This window comes from Natrix helvetica (assembly GCF_964273705.1).
Source record: "Natrix helvetica genome assembly, chromosome: 9".
Classification (NCBI taxonomy): Eukaryota; Metazoa; Chordata; class Lepidosauria; order Squamata; family Natricidae; genus Natrix; species Natrix helvetica.
Genome location: NC_138560.1, coordinates 285054 through 303806, shown reverse-complemented (window position 1 = coordinate 303806; position 18753 = coordinate 285054). Strand labels below are relative to the sequence as shown.

General features: G+C 62.1%; 1 protein-coding gene across 2 annotated transcripts in view; it reads right to left on the bottom strand.

The window, feature by feature from the left end:
* Positions 1–204: 204 nt before the first annotated feature.
* SIPA1L3 (signal induced proliferation associated 1 like 3) overlaps positions 205–18753 on the bottom strand; it is a 27288-nt gene continuing 8739 nt past the window's right edge. For both annotated transcript variants that reach the window (XM_081961718.1, XM_081961717.1), the window contains exons 2-21: positions 14970–16507; positions 14443–14573; positions 12448–12636; positions 12102–12276; positions 11880–11983; positions 11464–11621; positions 10549–11125; positions 10172–10446; positions 7740–7991; positions 7327–7476; positions 6285–6430; positions 5778–5887; positions 5346–5704; positions 4781–5008; positions 4470–4632; positions 3977–4157; positions 3609–3752; positions 2351–2477; positions 1975–2059; positions 205–1859 (exon numbers count right to left, since the gene is read on the bottom strand). In XM_081961718.1, coding sequence (XP_081817844.1) covers positions 1710–1859; positions 1975–2059; positions 2351–2477; positions 3609–3752; positions 3977–4157; positions 4470–4632; positions 4781–5008; positions 5346–5704; positions 5778–5887; positions 6285–6430; positions 7327–7476; positions 7740–7991; positions 10172–10446; positions 10549–11125; positions 11464–11621; positions 11880–11983; positions 12102–12276; positions 12448–12636; positions 14443–14573; positions 14970–16329 — 5064 coding nt within the window. In that variant the 5' untranslated portion in view covers positions 16330–16507 and the 3' untranslated portion in view covers positions 205–1709. The remainder of the gene's footprint in view (positions 1860–1974; positions 2060–2350; positions 2478–3608; positions 3753–3976; positions 4158–4469; positions 4633–4780; positions 5009–5345; positions 5705–5777; positions 5888–6284; positions 6431–7326; positions 7477–7739; positions 7992–10171; positions 10447–10548; positions 11126–11463; positions 11622–11879; positions 11984–12101; positions 12277–12447; positions 12637–14442; positions 14574–14969; positions 16508–18753) is intronic.

Below are 18753 nucleotides of genomic sequence, written 5' to 3'. Positions count from 1 at the left end.
GGGAGGGCAAATAGTGGCCGGGGGGGGGGGGGGTGGCTAGCGGAAGAGCGGCAGCCCCGTCCCGGCCTCAGTCAGGGCCCCCCAGTCACCCTCACAATGGAGCCCCCGAGCATTGGGCCCCTGTGAGAGCTGAGGTTGGAGGGGATCCCCCTCCCATCCGGAGCTTTGCCAACCCCCCCCCCCCAAAAAAAAAGAAGGCTGAGATTTCCAGAGTATTAGAGAATTTATTTTACAAAAACTGATGGTTCTCTCCATCAGCAGCTTTAAGACAAGAGCAAAATTAAATAATACAGATTTGATCTGCAAAGATTCTTATAAAATTAAAAACGAACACGTAATACAACCGAGAGACATGAGGAGCTGCAGGAGACATCGTGCCCACAACCGGCGAATTCTTTCTAGAAAGTGTGTGTGTGTGTGGGGGGGAATCCTTAGGATACAAATTCCAGTGATGTCCCACTACAAAATTAAAAAAACCCTAGAAAGGTTGCTGGAGAGGGGAGCCCAGAAGAAAGGGGGGGCTGGCACTCCTCTCTCCCCTGCTCTGCCCGCCCAGAGGGGGAAGTGGGGGTTCCTGGAGAGCCCCTTGATGGGCTCGTCCACAAACGGCTTCCCAGCACTGGGGGCCCAGAGGAGACGGGAGGCCCTCTGCCCACGTGCAGAATTAAGGCTCGAGTGGAAGGGGAGGGAGGGCGCCCGAGAGAGCCAGCTGGTGGTTCTTTGGCCGGGGGGGGGGGGGGGAGTCAGGAGCCTTTTCGTCTCCCCTGCTTATTTCCCTGAAACCCTGGCAGATGGAAAGGGGGAGGGGGGGAGGATGACCCCCGGCAGTTCTGGGCCAGCCCCCTGGACAGGATGTGCTTCGCATAGATCTCACACGCTGGCTTTGCAACGTGAAGGGGGTGTGGGGGTGTGCAGAGGGGGGAGAGAAATGGTCCAGGCTTCCCTTGGCAGAAGCCTCAGCCCAGGAGGGTGAAGGCCCTGCAGGTCACCGAGCAGGAGAGACACCCCCCCCCCTTTTCCCAACCCTGACACCCCCTTTGGGTGGAAGGGGCCCCTCGGCCTGAGCCTAGTGGAGACAGCAGAGCCCCCTCAGTATGCCCTGCTGCCAGCCAGCCCGGCCCAGCAGAGGACTGGCCCAAGGCTGGAGGCCAGGCAGGGGGCCCTGAGCTCCACAGCAGGCACCCAGGAGGGCCCGGGGGTGGGGGTGGGGGGGCACATCCTCTGGGCGCCTATGGCTTTGTGCCAGCGCAGGGTCCCGTCCCTGCTACCACTGGAAAGAAACCATTTGTGCTGGATTCAGTTGCATGCACAGAAATGCCATTGAAAAAAGATTACAAACAGTACCATTGATACAAATATAGTGTTTTATAAAGAATGTAGACATTTAAACTTTTTTTCTTAACTTCCTGAGGCGCTCTGCATTCCCTAGAAAATAATTTAGTTGTGAGAAAGTGCTCTTGAGAAGCTGGGCTGGCGTCAGCCACCTGTGGGAGACAGACTGGCCCGCTGGCGGTCCTTGGCTGTGGGGAGGCAGCGTGGCTGGCCTGCTCCCACCAGGGCTTAAGGGTCCCCCTGTCTCTCTCCAGCCAAGGCCCGAGGGGGGCCATGAGGTCGGAGCCCAGCTGGGAGATGGGGCGCTGGCGGCTGCTCTCCAAGGGAGCCCCTATGCAGGTGCCACTCTTGCCCTCCCCGCCCGCCCGCCCAGCCGCTCACAGCTCCTCTTTGTCGACGGCGCTGGAGAAGATCTGGGCGAACTTGCGCAGCTGCTCGTTGGCAGTCTGGGACTCCTCCTGCAGCCGCTGGTTGCTCTGCCTGAGTGTGGCCACTTCCGCCTGCAGCACCACCTTGTCCTGCTTCTCCTGTGGGGGCCAAGAAGGAGCGGGGAGTCCCAGGCCAGGCAGAACCCGGTCCGGCCCTCACAGCCTCCTCTCTCCCCCTGGGGGTACTGCCCAGCCCCCCCCCCAAGCTCCTTACTTTCTGCAGGTCACTGTGCAGCTGCTTCAGCATGGCTTCCAAGTGAGAGACCTTCCCCGTCAGATCCGACGGCGGCGGCGGCTTGCTGCAAGGGCAGGCGGAGAGGCTGTGAACCAAGGCCGCCTGCGGCTCCTGCAGAGGATCTGCCAGGGGGTCCCCCTCACCAGTGGTCCAGAACGAAGGCCGCACACCCATACCCCAAGCCCTGGCGGGGGGGGGGGGGATGAAGCCACACGGAGGTGGGAGGAGGCTCCAACCTCACCCAGACTGATGGGCAGACCTCGGGGGTCCCAGCATCCCCCCAAAGCCTGACCTTCCTTGAGGAAGTTTTCTCACCCTCTTCTTTAAACATACTTCTGCCCAGCCCCCTGCTCACCTTAAGACAGGAGCAGCGTGTGGCTGCCTCTCCAGGCTCAAGTGCCCAAGGCCAGGGCTGCCAGCCGGTGCCGCCTCTGGGCTCAACGTGGCCTCATGGAGGGAGAAGAGAGAGACTGCTCTCTGCACTGGGGGGGGAGGGGGGGGGAGGGAGAATCGGTAGGTTGTCAGGTGGAAACCTCCAGGCCCCCAATCGCCCAAAACTGGCACCGCTGCCAGGGCAGAGAGCCATGCCAGTCTGGTGGCAGTTGGAGGAGCTCCTGGAAGCCCCTGTCAGGGACAAGGGATGGAGCACCACTTGGAAGACCAAAGGGCACCCCTGGGCGGTGGGAAGGGGAGCCCTGTTTGAAGGTTCCACACTGAAGCCCAACCTAGGCCCCTAAGCAGCAGCCCCGCCCCCACCCCCGCTATCCCAGCAGGCCGCCTCGCTGACGGCTTCCATGGGCCACCGTAGGCTGCAGCCCTGAGCCCAGAGAATTCCCAGCAGCCCAGGGCCAATGTCCCCAATTTTCTCAGAGAAGAGATGCCGCTGGCATGAAGCCCATGGTGAGAAAGCCCTGCTGGAAACTCCACCACCCACCCGGGCACAGTGGCCAGTCTTGCCCCGTCTTCTGTCTTGGCCTACCTTTCTGCTGGCTGGCTGGGCAGGAGGAGGAGGAGGAGGAGGAGGAGGTAGCAGCCTGAGCTCCCGTCTCTCCGCCATGACTTGGAGAGGCAGCCCCTCCCCTTACCCAGCAAGCCCATGCCCGGAAAGGCGGTGCCAGCTGAAGGCAGCCAGCAGGCTGCCAGTGAGGGAGATACCCACCTGGGCCAGGGAAGGAGCTGTGCCCTGACACGCAGGCTGCCTGCACGCTTCCCAGGCAGGCAGGCAGGCAGGCAGGGGGAAGGGAGGGAGACTGGGCACAAAAGCTGGCAAGCAACCCCCACAGCTCCTGCGGACACCAGCTCTGTCATCCTGAAATTGGGGGTAGCTGAGCATCTGGGCTGGAGGGCAAAGTACTTTGTAGATGCTGGTTCCCATCCCTCTGCAAGAAGGGTTTGCCCTCTCCATGCCATGGTGGAGGGGGGAGGGGGATACACGGTCAGCAAAGGAAGCCAGGCGGGATCAGGGCTGCTCAGGGAGGGCAGAGGCCCCCAGAGCAAGCTGGCTCTGGGGCCGATGCCGAAATCCTTTTCTGCCTCCTTGGAAGCAGAGCTAGAGACCCTGCTGCATCGCTTGCCCGGGCAGGAGGGAGGAAGAGGGCACCCCACCCCCTTACCTTCATAAGCCTTTGCAGCACTGACCAAGCTTGACCACTCCAGGCCCACGGCTGTGTCCGGCAGGGGCATCAGGGCGGGGTCAAGGCAGCGCAGGGGCTGGTCACGCACCTCGGTCAGAGAGAGCTCGGAGGCCGAGATAGTGGCTGCAAAGAGGGAGGGTGGGAGTTGGGAGACCCCCAGACCCATCAGCCAATCTGCACAGGCGGCCCTGCCAGTGGGAAAGGGTGCCCAGGCGAGCTCCTCCTGCCCTGGATGTTGGGGCAAAGACCACCTCCCCCCCCCTCCCGGCCCAGTACCCTCGGAGTCTGTGGGAAGACAGGGATTCCCATTGCCTGCCTGCAACCGACACTGGGGCTCCCCCACTCACCCTTCTCCAAGGGACCCCCATGGCCGCTGCCGGCCGGCCTCCGCCCAGGGAGGGTGCTGGTGAAGAGCATGTCGCTGGAGAGGGGCTGCTGAAAGCAGGCACTGCTGGCAAAGGAGGGGTCTCGCCGGCCACTGCACAAGCTTTCATCCGAGAGGGTGCGCTGGAGAGTCTTCTGGGGGGCCTGTGGGGGAGAGTAGGGACCCTCTTCAAAGACCCAGCAAGTCTGTGGCTCTCCATTCTCGTCCCCAAGGAGCCCTAGGAAGCCTCTAAGTGGGCATCTCCTCCAGTGCCCAAAGGCTGCCAAGGCTCGATCCCACGGAGAGGCCCAGGGCAGCATTTGGGATCCAGCCCCCCCCCCCCCACTCCTCCCAGCTCACTCAGACCCAGGGCTCTGCTGGGTAAAAGCCGGCACAAAGCCCTGGGACACATTCATGCCGCCCTCGGGCAGGTCCCCCTTCCATGGGGAGGAAAGCAGTTGGGGGGGGGGGCGCACCAGCTCGTCCTCCTGCTCAAGGCTGCTGGAGTCCATGATGATCAGCTTCTTCAGGTCAGCTTCAATGGTTGACTTGTGGGCCTTCCGTGGGGAGCGAAGGTCCCGCAAAGAAGCTCGCAGGCGAGGCTGCCCAAAGACGTTCCGGGTGCTCAAGTCAATTCCTCTGTGGGTAGAGGGGGAGGGGTCAGTCCCCTCCTCAGTCTCGATCAGGAGCCTTCACCCCCACCCCCCACCCCCCACCCCCGACAAAGCAGCTGGCCACGGCACCAGCCAAAGCAGGGCTCACTGCTGCCCCCGCCGCCGGCGCTTACTTCTGGGGCTCCAGGAAGGAGGCTGGCCTGGCCGAAGCCTCGGGGCTCTTCTTCCAGCCAGTGGGTTGGGGTCTGGCACTCCGGCCGTTCTGCTTGGACAAGAAGGACTTGGGCACAGAAGCCGAGAGCTGGGAGGAGCTCGCCTGGGGTCCAGGAGCCGCCCGGGAGCTGTCTGCGGGGGGGGTCTTGTAGGCCTGGATGGGGTAGGTCCCCCTGGAGCCACTGGGGCTGAAAGAGAGGCGGACAGTCGGTGGGTGACTGGGCCCCCAGCTGACCATGTAGGGGCCACTCCCTCAGCAGCGCCTGAGCCATCCTGCCTCTCCCCCCCTCACTTGGCCCTGGACACAAGGCACCTTCCTCTCTCTGGGGAGGAGAGACCACATCCTACCTGGGGAATATCAGGAGTGGGGCTGGGGCAGTTCTGGACTGGAGCCCCCCACTTCTGAAAATCAAGTCTCGGCTTGCAAGACCCGCAGAGCCCCTGGGGGACAAGCAGGCCTACAAATCCCCCACCTGTTCAGAGTTCTGGTTATGTTGGGGGGGGGGCAGCTGCAGGGTCCCTTACCTGGCCTGCCAGAAGGGCTCTCGGGCACCGTTTCCTCCCCTGGTGGGGCCGCCAGCACCTTTCCCAAAGGCCCTGGGGCAGTAATTCCAGCTCTGTTTGCCCAAATGGCCAGTGGGCCACGCCACCTCCACCCTCTTGCTGTGGCCTTCGGGGAAGGCAGGGAGAAAAAGGGGCGAGGACACAGGCACTCGGTCACGCCGGATGGACATGGCACCGCTGGCATCGATGCTGCTGTTGTTGGAGACACCGCCCTTGGCCCAGAGCTCTGGCACGCTGTCATCGGGATCGGCCGGGTCGTCGCTGTGGCCACTGGAGGCATTGCTGGAGAGGGTGTTGCTGCTGGACGCCTGGTCCTCGCCCTGTAGGGGGAGTCAGCCACTCAAGACATGGAGGGAGATACCCAAGGGGCAAGCCCCAGGAGCCCACTCTCACCTTGGGGGGTTGGTCTGGGGAGTCCTTGCCAGGCAGCTCCCACTGGCCTGGCCTCTTGTTCCCGGACGCTGCTGAGAATCTGGAGGGCCCCGGCATGTGCCACTGCAGCTCTGGCAGGGCAAGGAGAAGGGTCAGGGGGAGCCGCTCCTTTGGGGCCTCCAGGGGGAAGGCGGCTGGCTTTGTACTTCCCCAGCGCCCCGTCCCTTGGCTGGAGAGCTGGCCTGTGCCATGCCCAAGCAGGACTGGTGCCTCTGCCAGCCCTCTTTTCCTATCACCCAATGCCAGGCTGCAGGAGACAGCAATAGCAGCCAGCCCTTCTCAGAAACTCCCAGGGTGGCCCCAGGCACATGCTGCCCATCTGGCCCCGTGCTGGGAAGGGCAGCCCTCTCTGCGCCCAGGGGGCACGGCTGGCCTTCCTCTCCCCGATGCCTGGCAGCTTCGGCATAGAGGCCGCTTCCAAAATCTCAGCCCAGGCACACCTCCGAACCCCCCGTGCCCGCCACTCACCGGGCTTGGGCCTCTCCATGGTGCCTTCCTGGCTGGCCAGCCCTCCGCTGGAGGAAGAGGAGTCCCCGTTCGGGCTCACCTCAGAGGGACAGAGCGGCTCGAAAGGCCCCGGAGGCCGCAAAGGGACCCCGTATCTGTGCACAGAGCTGAAGGAAAGGAGGGCAGCTGAGAAACATCACCCAGCCCGTTTGTTAGCAGGTTTTAAAAATACCAGGCTTAAAGGAGGGGGGGAAGAGGACACAGGAGCGGAAGGAGGGAGCCAGCTCCTCTCGCGCTCAGCTCCAAGGGTGGGGAACGGAGGGGAATGCAGAAGGGGTGGAAGGCCAGGCAAAGGGCCGGGCTCTCGGCCAGAGCAAAGCAGCACCAGAACCATGGGCGGCAGCCTGGAACCTTCCAGTGTGGATCCGAAAAGCCCTTGGCAACCGTCCACGGCGTCTGAGGGTGCAGAGAGAGGGGTCTCCCTCCCCCTTTCATGAGCAGCCTCTCCTGAGGTCAACGTTTTGGGCCGACAGGCCCCACTTGCAGCCCTGAGAGAGGCCCTTCCCCCTCTGAGCCCCTCTGCCTGGTCCCCACGCAGCCCTCCCTCTGCCCTTCCCCCTCTGAGCCCCTCTGCCTGGTCCCCACGCAGCCCTCCCTCGGCTACCCCCCCAGAGCAGAGAGCTCAGGCAGGAAGCGACTCCCACCCAAACAGCCCAGGATGACCAAGGAGACGGCTGGGGGTTCAGCTCTCTGCACTTCCTAGGTTGCCCCTCTCCCTGGTGGGCCTGCAAGGTCTGACCCAGCGCAGCTTCTCCTCTGGCTGCTTCTCCGAAGGAAATCCTCCCCCCTCCCCAGCCCTGGAACTGCTGGGATGCAAAGAATGCCCCCCCCACCCACCCGAGCCAGGCGCTCTCCTGGCCCTCTGGAAGAAACCCTGCCCCTTTGCTGCCAGTGGGCAGCCCCTGGCTCAAGGAGAATCCGCGGGATGGAAGAGCCCAGCAGGTCAAGCGGGGGGTGGGGGGGACGGGACCCAGGGCCTGGGCATCCCCCTCCAGCTACGTACTTGTCCACTGAGGGCTTGTACCAGGCAAAGGAGCCTCCCGAAGAGCCTGGAACAGAGAAACTGCCGGAGGGCTGCCGGTATGACTGGCTCTTCTCTGGGCCACTCTGGGAGGAGGAGACGACACGAGGGGTCTCTGGGAAGCTGGCGGGCCTAGAGAAGGAGGGAGAGCCCTGAAGGCTGCATGGCCCAGTCCTGCCCAGGAGTCATGCAGGCCTCCTGCGGGGCCATGGACCGAGGCCGAAGAGGGCCATTGGCCAGGCCACCTCCACCAGAGGCCACCACAGAGCACACATCCCAGGCTCCAGGTCCAAGCATCGGCTCACCCTGGCACGGAGTCTGCTGGCCAGCCCAGGAACATGGGCGTATAGCCCAGGCGCCCACTGAGCCCCACGGCCTCCCCTCCTCCTCCTCACCTTTTGCTGTGTAGAGGCTGGGCCTGGCGGTAGGGGGTCAGGGCGCTCTGCTTTGGGGTCCTGGTGAGGGACTGGGACTGGCCGGGCCCTGGCTGCTCAGCCCATTTGGGGGGCTGGGAGGAGCCGTGGGTGGCAGAGCCACTCCACTGCCAGGCTGACTTGCTGCAGTACAGTGGCCGGTAGCCCCCAGGCAGGCTTTCGCCTTCCCCCCTGGGCTCCATCACACTCATTTTCAGGGACTCGGCCCACCCCCTGGAGAGAGAAAGAGAGAGAGAGAGAGAGAGAGAGAGGAGAGAGAGGAGAGAGAGAGAGAGGAGAGAGAGGAGAGAGAGGAGAGAGAGAGAGAGAGAGAGAGAGAGAGAGAGAGAGAGAGAGAGAGAGAGAGAGAGAGAGAGAGAGAGAGAGAGAGAGGGGGGAAAGCATCAGGTGCCTCTGCCTGCCCAGCCCAGGAGCATCAGGCATCGTGCAGAGAAGGCTGCCGGGCAGCTCCGTAAAAAGAAGCTGCAGGCATGGAGGTCGTCCTTCCTGGTCCTGGTCCTGGCTGCCAGCCACCCACTTCAGGACCCACACCAGGGGCACTGCTGCCCCCATGAAGACCCACAATCAGTGGCTGACACAGCCCCCTGCCGCCAGGCCCTATCCCGGCCCACTCCTGGCTGCTTCTGTTGCCTGTGGGGGAGCCCAGCCGCTGTGGTGCCTGAGGGGCAGGCATCGGTGCCCCCCCCCGCCCCTAGCCGAACCTTTGGCCAAGCAGCTTCCAAAAGCGGCCTAGTCTGCAGGAAGGGGGGGGGAATCCCCCCTTTCCCGGGTCCCCTGTGCTGTGGCTGGGAAGGCAGCCTCCCTCGGGCTTCCTCCAATGCCCCAGCAGGCGGAGCCACCTAAGCCGGCCCTGCAGCTGCCAACCTGGGAGAGGCCTCAAAGCCTGAGGCAGTTTGGCAGGAAGGGACCCTGGGCAACTCAAGCTTCCAGCCCCCTGCCCAGCCCCTCCCACAGGCCAGGCCTCGCTGCCTGCCACCCTCCTTCCTGACTCCATGCAGCGAAAGAGCCCCTGGAGGGCCACCCTCCAGCCCAGCTGCCAGGCGGGAGCCAGCCCAGTGCCGGATCCTACGCTGCCTGCCCTAAAGCCGATGGAAGGGCGGGAGCCGTTGCTGGAAGCCACTGGGTGCCTCGACTTGCTTTGCTATTTTTGTTTTTTTCGACTTGCTTTGCAAACCACACCTGGAGAATCAGATGGGGAGCTGGGAGGTGGGGGGGGGCTCCTCCCCCTCCCTTCTCTTAACTGTGCATCTTTCCTCTGAAGGAGACAGCAAGGGAGGAGGGGCGAGGCGTGATAACGGGAGAGTCAGGAGGAAGCAGGGGAGGGCCAAGCCCCAGCAGTTCCCCTTCTGCACGGCCAACTGGATTCTAAGTCTGGATGTCACCCCGGTCCCGAGAGGCCCACTCCTCAGCCTCTGGGCTCTCCTCCCTCCACCCACATCTAGCGGCTTCCTGGCCCAGATCCAAGGCGGTGGCACCTTGTCCTAAAACGAAGGCAGCCCCCCAGAGGGTCAGAGCAGCTTCACCCTGAGCCCCAGGACTCCCTCGGCCCCTCTTTTTGACCCGAGGAGCCATTGGCCGGCCTCCCTCGGTTTCACTCTAAGCGGCAGCTGGGATTCCCAGCAGCTTCCCGCTCTGAGCAGGGGCTTTCCCGAACAGCAGCCCAGATAGAAATAGAAATAGCCCTTAGATTTATATACTGCTTTCCAGCCGTCTCTAAGCAGTTTCCAGAGTCAGCCTCAATCTGGGTGTCTTCATTTGACCCACCTCGGAAGGACAGAAGGCTGAGTCAACCTTGAGCCTGGTGAGATTCGATCTGCAGGCAGCTGGTGATCAGCAAAAGTAGCCCGCAGTACTCTACTCTAACCACTGCGCCACCACGGCTCATGCCCAGCCAGCCCTGGCACCTGCCGGAAGAGCTGCTGCTGCCACTCCCCACCGGCTGCCAAAGCCACAGTCATCCCAACAGGATCTGCCCAAGGGGTTCTCCTCTCAAAAGCCAGCTGTCTTCTCCCGGGGGGTCCCAAGCAGGGACAGCCACCCAAGAGGGGCACCATAACCCAACAGAATCAACCCAACAGGGTAAAAGCCCCCTCTCTGATGAGCTCCAAACTCCCACCAAGCCCAGGAGCCAGTTGAGCAGGGCAGAGAGCCTGGTAGCCTTGGGGCTTGGCAGGGTGCTCCCCCCAGGAGAGACCTCCTGCTCTCCACAGGGCTACCCACTGCACAGGCTGTGGGGCCAGGTAGGCCCAGGTTATTCAGAGGCTGTGCCAGACTGTAGAGGATTTCACTCATCTCTGGCTCAGCCAAGAGGGCCCCGGTTGGCCCCGGCTGCTCCCTCCTCCTGTGTGGCCCCTGGCTCCTCCTTAATCCTGCCTGGAGGCGCAGAGGCTCACCTGCGTGGAACACCGTCCTCGTGTGGCGGAATCACCACCACTTTCACAGTGACGGAGGTGCGCAGCCAGTCAATCATCTGGTCGTGGCTAAGCGTAACCACGGCCACCTTGCAGATCTCCACCAGCCGGCTGCCCTGCCGCAGGCCTGCCTGCCAGGCAAAGCCATAATCCTCCACCTCGGCCACCGTCCCGTCAAACTTCACATGGAAGCCCAGCTGCCCCAGCCCGTTTCTCCGCAGGGTCATCTCCACGGTCTCGGCACCAGAGGTCATGACCTGGGTGCAAGCACACCACAACAGCAGGGGTCAGAAATGCCACTTCCTACCCAGGGCAGTGGGGGGCATCTTAACGAATCAGTGGGCAGGGGCGCTACTGACCTTCAGTCTCTGCACAATCTCTTTAACATCTTCAGGATTATTCTCTGGGGCCTGGACAAAAATATGGTCCCCCCGGCCATAGAAAATTTTGAGGCTGCAGCTGTCCAGCGTCCAGCCGATGACATCTGCGCAGAAGCAGTTGAAGACCACTTCCTTGGTGGCCAGGTCCAGGAGGGCCACGAACTCATTGGAGATGCCCAGCAGGCACTCGATCTCTGCTCCCTGAGAGTAGTCCTGGGCCAGCAGGCGCCACCCAAGGGCCCCCGTGCTCTGCTGCTCGGCCCCGGTCCGGGCCCTCATCTTCTCCCTCTTCTTCGAGGCCAGTGAGATCAGGTTGAACTTCCCGGCAGAGTCAATGGCGGTGCTGGTGACGCTGTTCTCAGCCAGATCCTTCAGGTATTCATGGCGCGTGCGCGTGGCCATGGCGTGGAACTTGTCCGACTTGTGGGCGGCATTCTCGGCATTGATCACCTTGGCGAGCAGGAAATCCCGGAAGACGTCTGACTTGTGAAAGGTGGCCTGACTGGGGATGGTCGGCCCAAAGGGGGGCACATCCTTGGAGCGAGTCACCGCCACGCTTGGGACATGGAAATGAAAACACAGGCCTGTGGCTGAGACTACACAGGCCGCTGCCAGGTTACTCCTCGGCCGTTCCCTCTGGGCCAATCCCAGGGAGCAGGACGGAGGCCCACGTCAACCCCAGGGCCCAAGATCGGAGGATCAGCCGCCCGAGAAGCCAGTCGCGAGGATCACCTGCAGCCCTGATCCGTCATCCGAGAGGGGCTGCCTACTCGGCCCGACCTCTAGAGAGCTGAGGGAGTGCCACTGGAGCCAGGATGCAATCAAAGCCTGGAGGGTCTGTTCCTCAGGTGGCCAAGCCCATATTCTGCCCGGACCCCCCTCCCGCAGCCTTACCTGTAGCGGACGCTCTCCGTGCAGGGACTCTGAGCGCAGACGATGACGAAGACGTGCTGGAAATGAGAGCGGATGTTCTGGGGGGTGAAGGGCAAGGCCCCCGGCTCCTGGAAGATGACGGTGACGATGTCGTTCCCAATGTGTCTCTTCCGCAGCAGCTGGGAGGGAGAGGGGGGCGGCACTTGAGAGCCTGGGAAGGAAGCCCAGAGCCCAGCCAGATGCTTGGGAAACCAGGAGGAAACCTGGACTCCCTCCCCAGTGGGGTGGGGGTGATTGTGCAAAAGAGAAATGAAGGGCCAAGACCACTGTTGAGCCCCACAATCAGTGGCAACCCCACAGTTCAGTATGCACCATGCCACCCCCAAGGCCAGCCTCCTCTCTCATCTGGCCTAGCCCCCACCTGCCCCGCCCGATACCTGCTGCCTGTTGTTGGGGGTGTAGGGGAGCATCGTGGAGACGTGGAACATGATCTCGTAGCCCTGGTAGGTGGTGTAGAGGGAGTGGGTGCCCGTGGAGTCGGCTGTGAGGGAAGCCACAGGGAGGCTCAGCAGGGTGGCTGGGTCCCTCCGAGGGCAGGTACAGTGCCAGCAGCGTGTCCCGCCCTGCCAGTCCCCAAAGCACCCTTGGCAAGGACCTACTTTTGGTGTCCAGTTGTGCGGCATATTTGCGGAAACCCCTCAGGCAGACCTTCTCCCCCAGCAGGGCCAGGAACTCCTCAAAGGCTGGCCCGGCCTCCTCGTTGTTGTACATCTCTTCCTCCGAACTCTGTCCAGCCTTGCAGTACAGGACACCCACCTTGTGTTTCCGGCATAGCTGGGGAGGAGGCAGGGAGAGCCCCCTCAGAGCCAGCTTGGGCCCAAGCCCAGGAGTGGCTCTCAGGAAGGGGCCTCTGGGAAAGGACAGCCCTTCCCGGGCCACAGGCCAGGCGAACAGGAAAGCCTCCCCCACCCCACCCCCACCCCAGGTGGCACCCGGGGTGCTTACTCCTTGCTCATCCAGCTTCCGCAGCTGCTCAGAGACTTGGGGTGAGCTCGGAGCCAGGCGCAGGCAGTGCATGTTCAGCTCGGGGACCACGTGCTCCAGCACGTCCTTCAGGGGGAGGCCACGGACGGTGCCGTGCTTGGTGGTGGTGGGTGTTGCGTCTTCTAGGATGGCACCACGGAGGGTGGTCAACTGCAGGGCCCAGAAAGAGAGGCAGGAATGACGCTCGGCCTGGCCCAAGGGCCACCTGGGCTCCCCTCTTCTGGCAGGGCGTGGTGGAGGGCTGCCCTCTTCCCCAGGAGCACCTTGTGCCCGGGGCGGGTCCACATCTTATTCATGGGGGTTGAGCATGGGCTGGGGAGACCTGATGGGGGGAGAGAGCCATCATGCCGGCCTCAGAAAGTTCCTGGACGGCCTTCCAGAAGGGCGCTCTATGCGGGAGAAAAAGAGCGCTAGAGGAAACCATCCCTCCCAGCCTGCAAAAGCCCAGGAAACCTTTCTTTCTTGCAACAGGAAATGTGCAAGAGCTGGAGGAGTGCCAGCCCTCCCCCTTCAGGGACAAGGCCCTGGAAGGGACCCTCTCGCCAGCCAAAATCCAAGATGCCACATGGAGACTGCAGACCCTCTCACTACTTCGACCGTTCGCCAGGGTCCAAAGCGCTCGGCCCTTGGTGAAAGGGGCGGTTGGGGTTTTCAGGGGACACGAATGGCTCGGACTGTCCTTGCAAGGCCAAAACAGCCCCTTTGGGAAGTTGAAGCTGCAGGGCTAAGGGCCTTTGGCACCTGGCAGGGTCCATGTGGGGCTCAAGCTGGCCTTCCTTCCCATTCAGCGGAGAAGTGCTGGACACAGCAGAAGTACCCCCCACCCCAGTCTGGCCCTGCCAGCTTCCCTGCCAGGCCCTCCCGGTGCTGCCACACGCTCTGCTAGCTCGGGTGGACTTGCTTCACAAATAGGCAGAGTCTCATCTCCACAGGCCCTGCTTGCTCACTCGTGACCCCTCGGACCGGGAACTCCACCATTAAGCAACACACAACATCACATCACTCTATCAGTCCTGGCCGCGATCATTATGAGTCCCGTCGGATTGCGGCTTCCTGCGCTGACATGATTAGTCTTTTGTGACCTCCTGCCGGCTTCCCCAGCAGCTTCGCTTGCCAGAAGGCAGCAGGGAAGGCTGTCAATGGCAACTGTGGGACCCCAGGCTGCAGCGACGTTCTATTTGGCCAAGCGCCCAAGTGGCTACCTTGTGACTGTGTGACACTGCAATGGCCACAACAACAAAGACCCATAAGTCCCCTCAATCAGGCCATTGCATCTTCAAACTGTCGCTGAACAAGTGCATAAGTTTATTATTTATTATAACAAGTTTATAATAAATATATTATAAACCGGTCAGACCCCACTCTTTGAGGAGGGTCAGGAGGAGTGAAACTGCCTGTTGCAAAGAAGGAAATCCAGAGCCACCATCATCCCAGAAGGGAGCAGGAGGGAGGACAGAGCTACGCCAGAGATCCTGGTTGAACGTTGCAGGTTGAAGATTACCAGCTGCCTGCCAGGGCCCACACAGTTGCTGGTCCCCCATTTCCTAGAAATGGTCAAGCTGGGGAGGCTTCAGCATGGAAGGGGGACTTGACGCTCTGGCCGTGGGGACCCCTTTCCATTGCGGGATTCGAACTCTCAGGCAGGAGAACCTCCCACGGGAAGCATTAAGGCAGCCTTTAAACTGCATCCCCAGTGACCAACCGTTCTCCTGGTGTCCTGGTAGGACAGCAGCCAAGAAGACCAAAGACGCATCTTGGGCCAGCTGGACGATTCTCCCCCCCTTCAGCTTCTCCCTAGGTGGTGGATCTCCCAGCCAGTTTGGAATTAACAGGGATTAAAGCCGACTCAGAGATCTTTTAAAAACCCACCAGGTTCCAAATCCTGCAGCTTCTGCCTCACCAACCGCCGCTGAGCTGCAGGACCTCCAGTGGCTCCGAGCAGCAGCCGCCACTTACCTCGCTGGTGCGAAAGATAATCCTGTACTGGTACTGAGGCCCGTAATCCCGATGGTCCTCCAGCTTCTCGCGCCTGATGCTGACCGCCACAGGTCCCAGTTTCTCATCTACCCCAAAGTAGTTCCAATGTTCTGATGGGGCAGAGAGGAAGAGGGGGGGAAGCCTTAGCGGTTCATCCTGCACATCAAGCCCTCAACTGCCGCATAGTTCTAGCCATTACTCACCCATCGGCAGAGGTCCCCACCCACTCCAAAGCCCCTCCAGCAAGACAGAGCCTTGGCAGCCCAACTAAGCCAAAGAACAGCCCCAGGACAAAAAGGACGTGAGAGGCAATGAGGGGCTGAGGGAACCAGGAGTGGGGGGGGGAGAGAGAGGCCCCACAGGGAAATGGAAAGGAGGAATTTGGGGTTGCTGTCTCCATTCACATAGGCATATCCCCTGGGATCCAGCCTCATCCTCAACTGCCCACCTCCTCTGGGGCCACTCACCCTCCAGCACCCCAAACCGAAAGGCCCCAAAGTGCCCACCTTTGCCAGAGAAGTAGTCCCGGTAGTACCGGGCGCCCAGATCCACGTGCTCGATGCTGTAGTGCTTCAACCGGCCGAGACTGCGCTGCAGCTCCTGGGGCGTCTCCAGCACAGAGATGCTGGCGTTTGTGCAGTAAGGGGCAGGGGCCATCTCCGCAAAAGCCCCCTCCCCACAACCACCCATGGAGGCAGGCGAAAAACTGATGTTGCGCTCCCCCTCACCCCCAATCTCGTTGCGGAAGTGTGGGCAGCTGAGCAGCAGGCTGTTACTGCTGTTGTCCCCCGGATCGTGCTCCAGATTCTCCTTGGAGTTCAGGTCCTCAGGACCAAAGAAGGTGCTGGGCGGATCCAGGCTGGCCAGGCCGCAGACGGCGGCAGCTGAGCCTGCAGAGGCAGCCGAAGCCCCCGTGGTGGTGTTCCTCCTCTGAGCCACACGGACCCGCCTGGAGACCACCTCGTTCGGGTCAAAGAGCAGGCTCTGGATGTCGTAGTGAGCCAGGCCCTTTGGGCACAGCCAGCCCCGGCCTGCCTCCTCCGCCTCCCCCGAGGCCCTGCTGCCGTCTCCCTCCGCCCGGCTACTCCGCAGCTTCCGGAAGATGGAGTCCCCCCCACCCCCCTCTGCCCGGAGGCCCTTCTTTCGGGGCTTCTCCTTCGGGTGAAGAGGCAACCCAGATTCTGCCTGGGCTTCTGCCTTAGCGCTCCTGGTGGTATGGAAGGGATCCACCAGCTGCTGCCGCTGCCCAGTCGCCGCCTTCCCACTCTGGAACTCCTTCAGCATCTCGTAGAAGCTCTGTTCGGAGAGGCCCTGGGCGTCGATGGAGGACGTGCTGCCGTACTCGCGGAAGAGGGGCAGGCCACCAGCCAGCCGGCCTCCCCGGGGCTCCACCGTGGCTTCTGGGTCACACTCGCTCAGGGTGACCTCGCTGTTGCTCCTGTTCCTCAGCGCCAGGAATGCCCTGCCGGGAGAGTGCAGGTACCCATCCTGGAACTCCGTGTCCTTGGAACTTCTCCGAGCCAGGCGCCGGGAAGGTCTCGGCCCCGAGGGGAAGGCGGCCTCCCTGGGCAGCTGCCCGTTCTGAAGCTCCCACAGCCTGGGGCCTGGAGCCTCTGGGGCCTTGGCAGCACCGGGGGCCGCTGGATCCTTTAACCCTTCTCTTTTGGGGGGCCAGTCGGCAATCCGGGCCCGCACCCCCATTTTTGGCACAGCCGGGGTTGTGATGGCGGGTCGCAAAGGAGAAGCATCATCCACATGTGGGGCGCAGCCATTCTGGGACCAGGATCCTGGAGAGGAGTAATCGCCCCCTGTAGGGTCCAGGCCCCCCACATCACAGCTCTCATGCACAGACCGATATGCTGTCATAGTCTGGGTTGGGCTCCCTTCATCTCCATCGGGACATGGGCACACCACAGCCGGTGTTGGGGGGGGGGGGGCTGGAGCAAGCTGAGGCGGCTCAGGGCAGCCTTGCCCTCCTCAAGGCCCAGCGTTGGAGGAGGAGGACAGCAGCTGGGCTTCTGTTATTCCAGCCACAGGAATCATTCTGAAAGAGAGGGAGAAACGGCATTAGCCTTGGTGCTCTGGGGCAGGACATGGGGTAGGCCCACTTGGCTGCTGGGAACAGAGCTGGGAATCTGCTCTCCTGCAGAAGCTGAAATACTATGCAACCTGCTCTACACTGGGCAATGAGGAAGTCCAGACTCCCCCAGAGTTGTTTCACCCGGGGCAGCCCTCGCCCTGCTAAGAAAATGAGGGAGGGGGGCCGACTTTGCCTGGAGATTGGGGTGGCCAAATTTCCCCTAAATCTGGAGGCCAGGGGATAGCCTGTGAAAGTCCCGAGGTACACTGGGGACCAGCAGGGTGGCTGCTCGCCTTTGCCTGCGTGGAGCAAAGCATTATGTTTGTGTGTCTCAGTCCTCCTTTCCTACACATTTCATTTAAAAGGTTTGTATAGTCGCCTATTTTAATCTGGAACAACCCAAAACACAACTGCCATACTCGCAACAGCCCTGGCACCTGAGCCAAGATGGAGGCCTGTAACCACAGAACCACAGGTGCCCATGGGGGGATGCTGGCAACCTTGGGAAACAGGCAGCCACAGCTAAGCAAGACCCCACGTAGCCAATGCACCCCTCACCCCAGCCTGGATCCTGCCCTCCACGAGCCTCAAAGCCGGCACAGGGACACCCCCCCCTCCAATTCGCTCCAGAACTCCATTTCTATGCAGGCTGCCCAGATGCAGAGTGAGCCCAACCCGGGTGCCCCACAGGACACAGTGGGGCCCCGGACATCCCCCTTAGGGCAGAAGGGGACAAGGGCCCTCCCAGGGCTTTGCAGCCATTCCTCAGGCCGCCTGCACTGGGGACCCAGCATGGAGCACTTCAGCTCTGCTGCCTCCACCTCTCAAGCGATGGAAGAAGCAAAGGGAGGAGGGGAGGGGAGGCCCGGACCAGAGAGGAGAAAATGGACCCCTCCCTCTGAAGAACAAAATGGAAGTACCGGCACCCTTCTCTTTAGCCCTGCACTGCACAAAGCATCATAGCACCTGCTGCAGGCTTGAAGGGGTCCCTGGAGGAGGGCAGAAGCTGCCCTGCCAGTGCCAGGCGCTGCCAAGGCAAAGAAACGGTGTTCCTGCTGCACCTGCCCTCTTTCCCCCACCCCCAGGAGGACCGCATGCTGCAAAAGCTCCCAGAGCAGGGGAGCCCTGGGCCCAGAGGTCACTCTCCCAACATCCCTGAAACCTATGGGGAAACGTCCAGCAGCCCCGGCCTCAGGAAAGGTTGGCGGCCACCTCGACGTTCTGCATCCCCTGAAATAAGCCACTGTGGGCCACTTGTGCTCCGGAGGCCGTGCTTGAAACACTGCAGTGGAATGGCGGCCTCCCATTGGGCCCCAGCCGGATCTCGCTTGCACATCCCTCCCACCTGACCCACGCTCAGGAGCCCCCAGGCAGAAACATTGGGCCCCCTTCACTTTTGACCCTTGTCCAGTGCTAGACAAACATTTCAGATTGAGCAGAAGCTCTTTAGCCAGCTCTGGCTTTTGGCAGCGGTGCAGGCCAGGGAGGGGAAATGCACGCGCACACACAACCCTCCAGAGATGTCCAGACACAACTGCCACTGCTCATGCCTGGCAGAGCTGGGTGCTTCCCCCCCCCCCATCGCAGCCTGTGCACCAGGGGGACAGATAAGAGCAGTCCAGTCCTCGCCTGGAGCTGAGGTAAGGGAGCCCTTGGGAGCCTCCTGCCACAACTGCAGGGTCCCAAGCACTCCTGCCCGACCAGGCAAGCCACCAGCTTGCCTGGCAGTGGGGAGAGCCTGAATGACTCACTAGAACCCGGACAGCATCCGCTCCTTTCGCCAGCCGGTCAAGAGAGTGTATGAGGGGGTTCTCGGAAGCAGCAGAGGGCAGGATACGGCACCAAGGCTGGCCTGAGTCCATGCATGGAAGGAAGCCAAAGCTGGCCTGGATGGGGCAGAGGGTGGTATGCTGAACCCAGTGCCAAGTTGGGTTTTCCTCCTCCCTCCCCTACCTGAATTGGGGCCGTGAGGCACCAGAGCAGCGACATTCAATGGTAGGAAGGAGCAGAGCCACAACCTGGCAGGCAGGCAGGCAGGCAGGCAGGCAGGCAGGCATGTGGGCAGCTCCAACTGCTTGCCGGCCCCCTGGCAGTGCACCCCACTCATCACGAGTCCCAGACAGGCTGACCTGGTGCCTTCTGTCCCTTCCCACCGATTCCTCCCCAGGCTGGAACTTGCTGCTGGCCCACTCAGCCGGGCACCTTGAGTG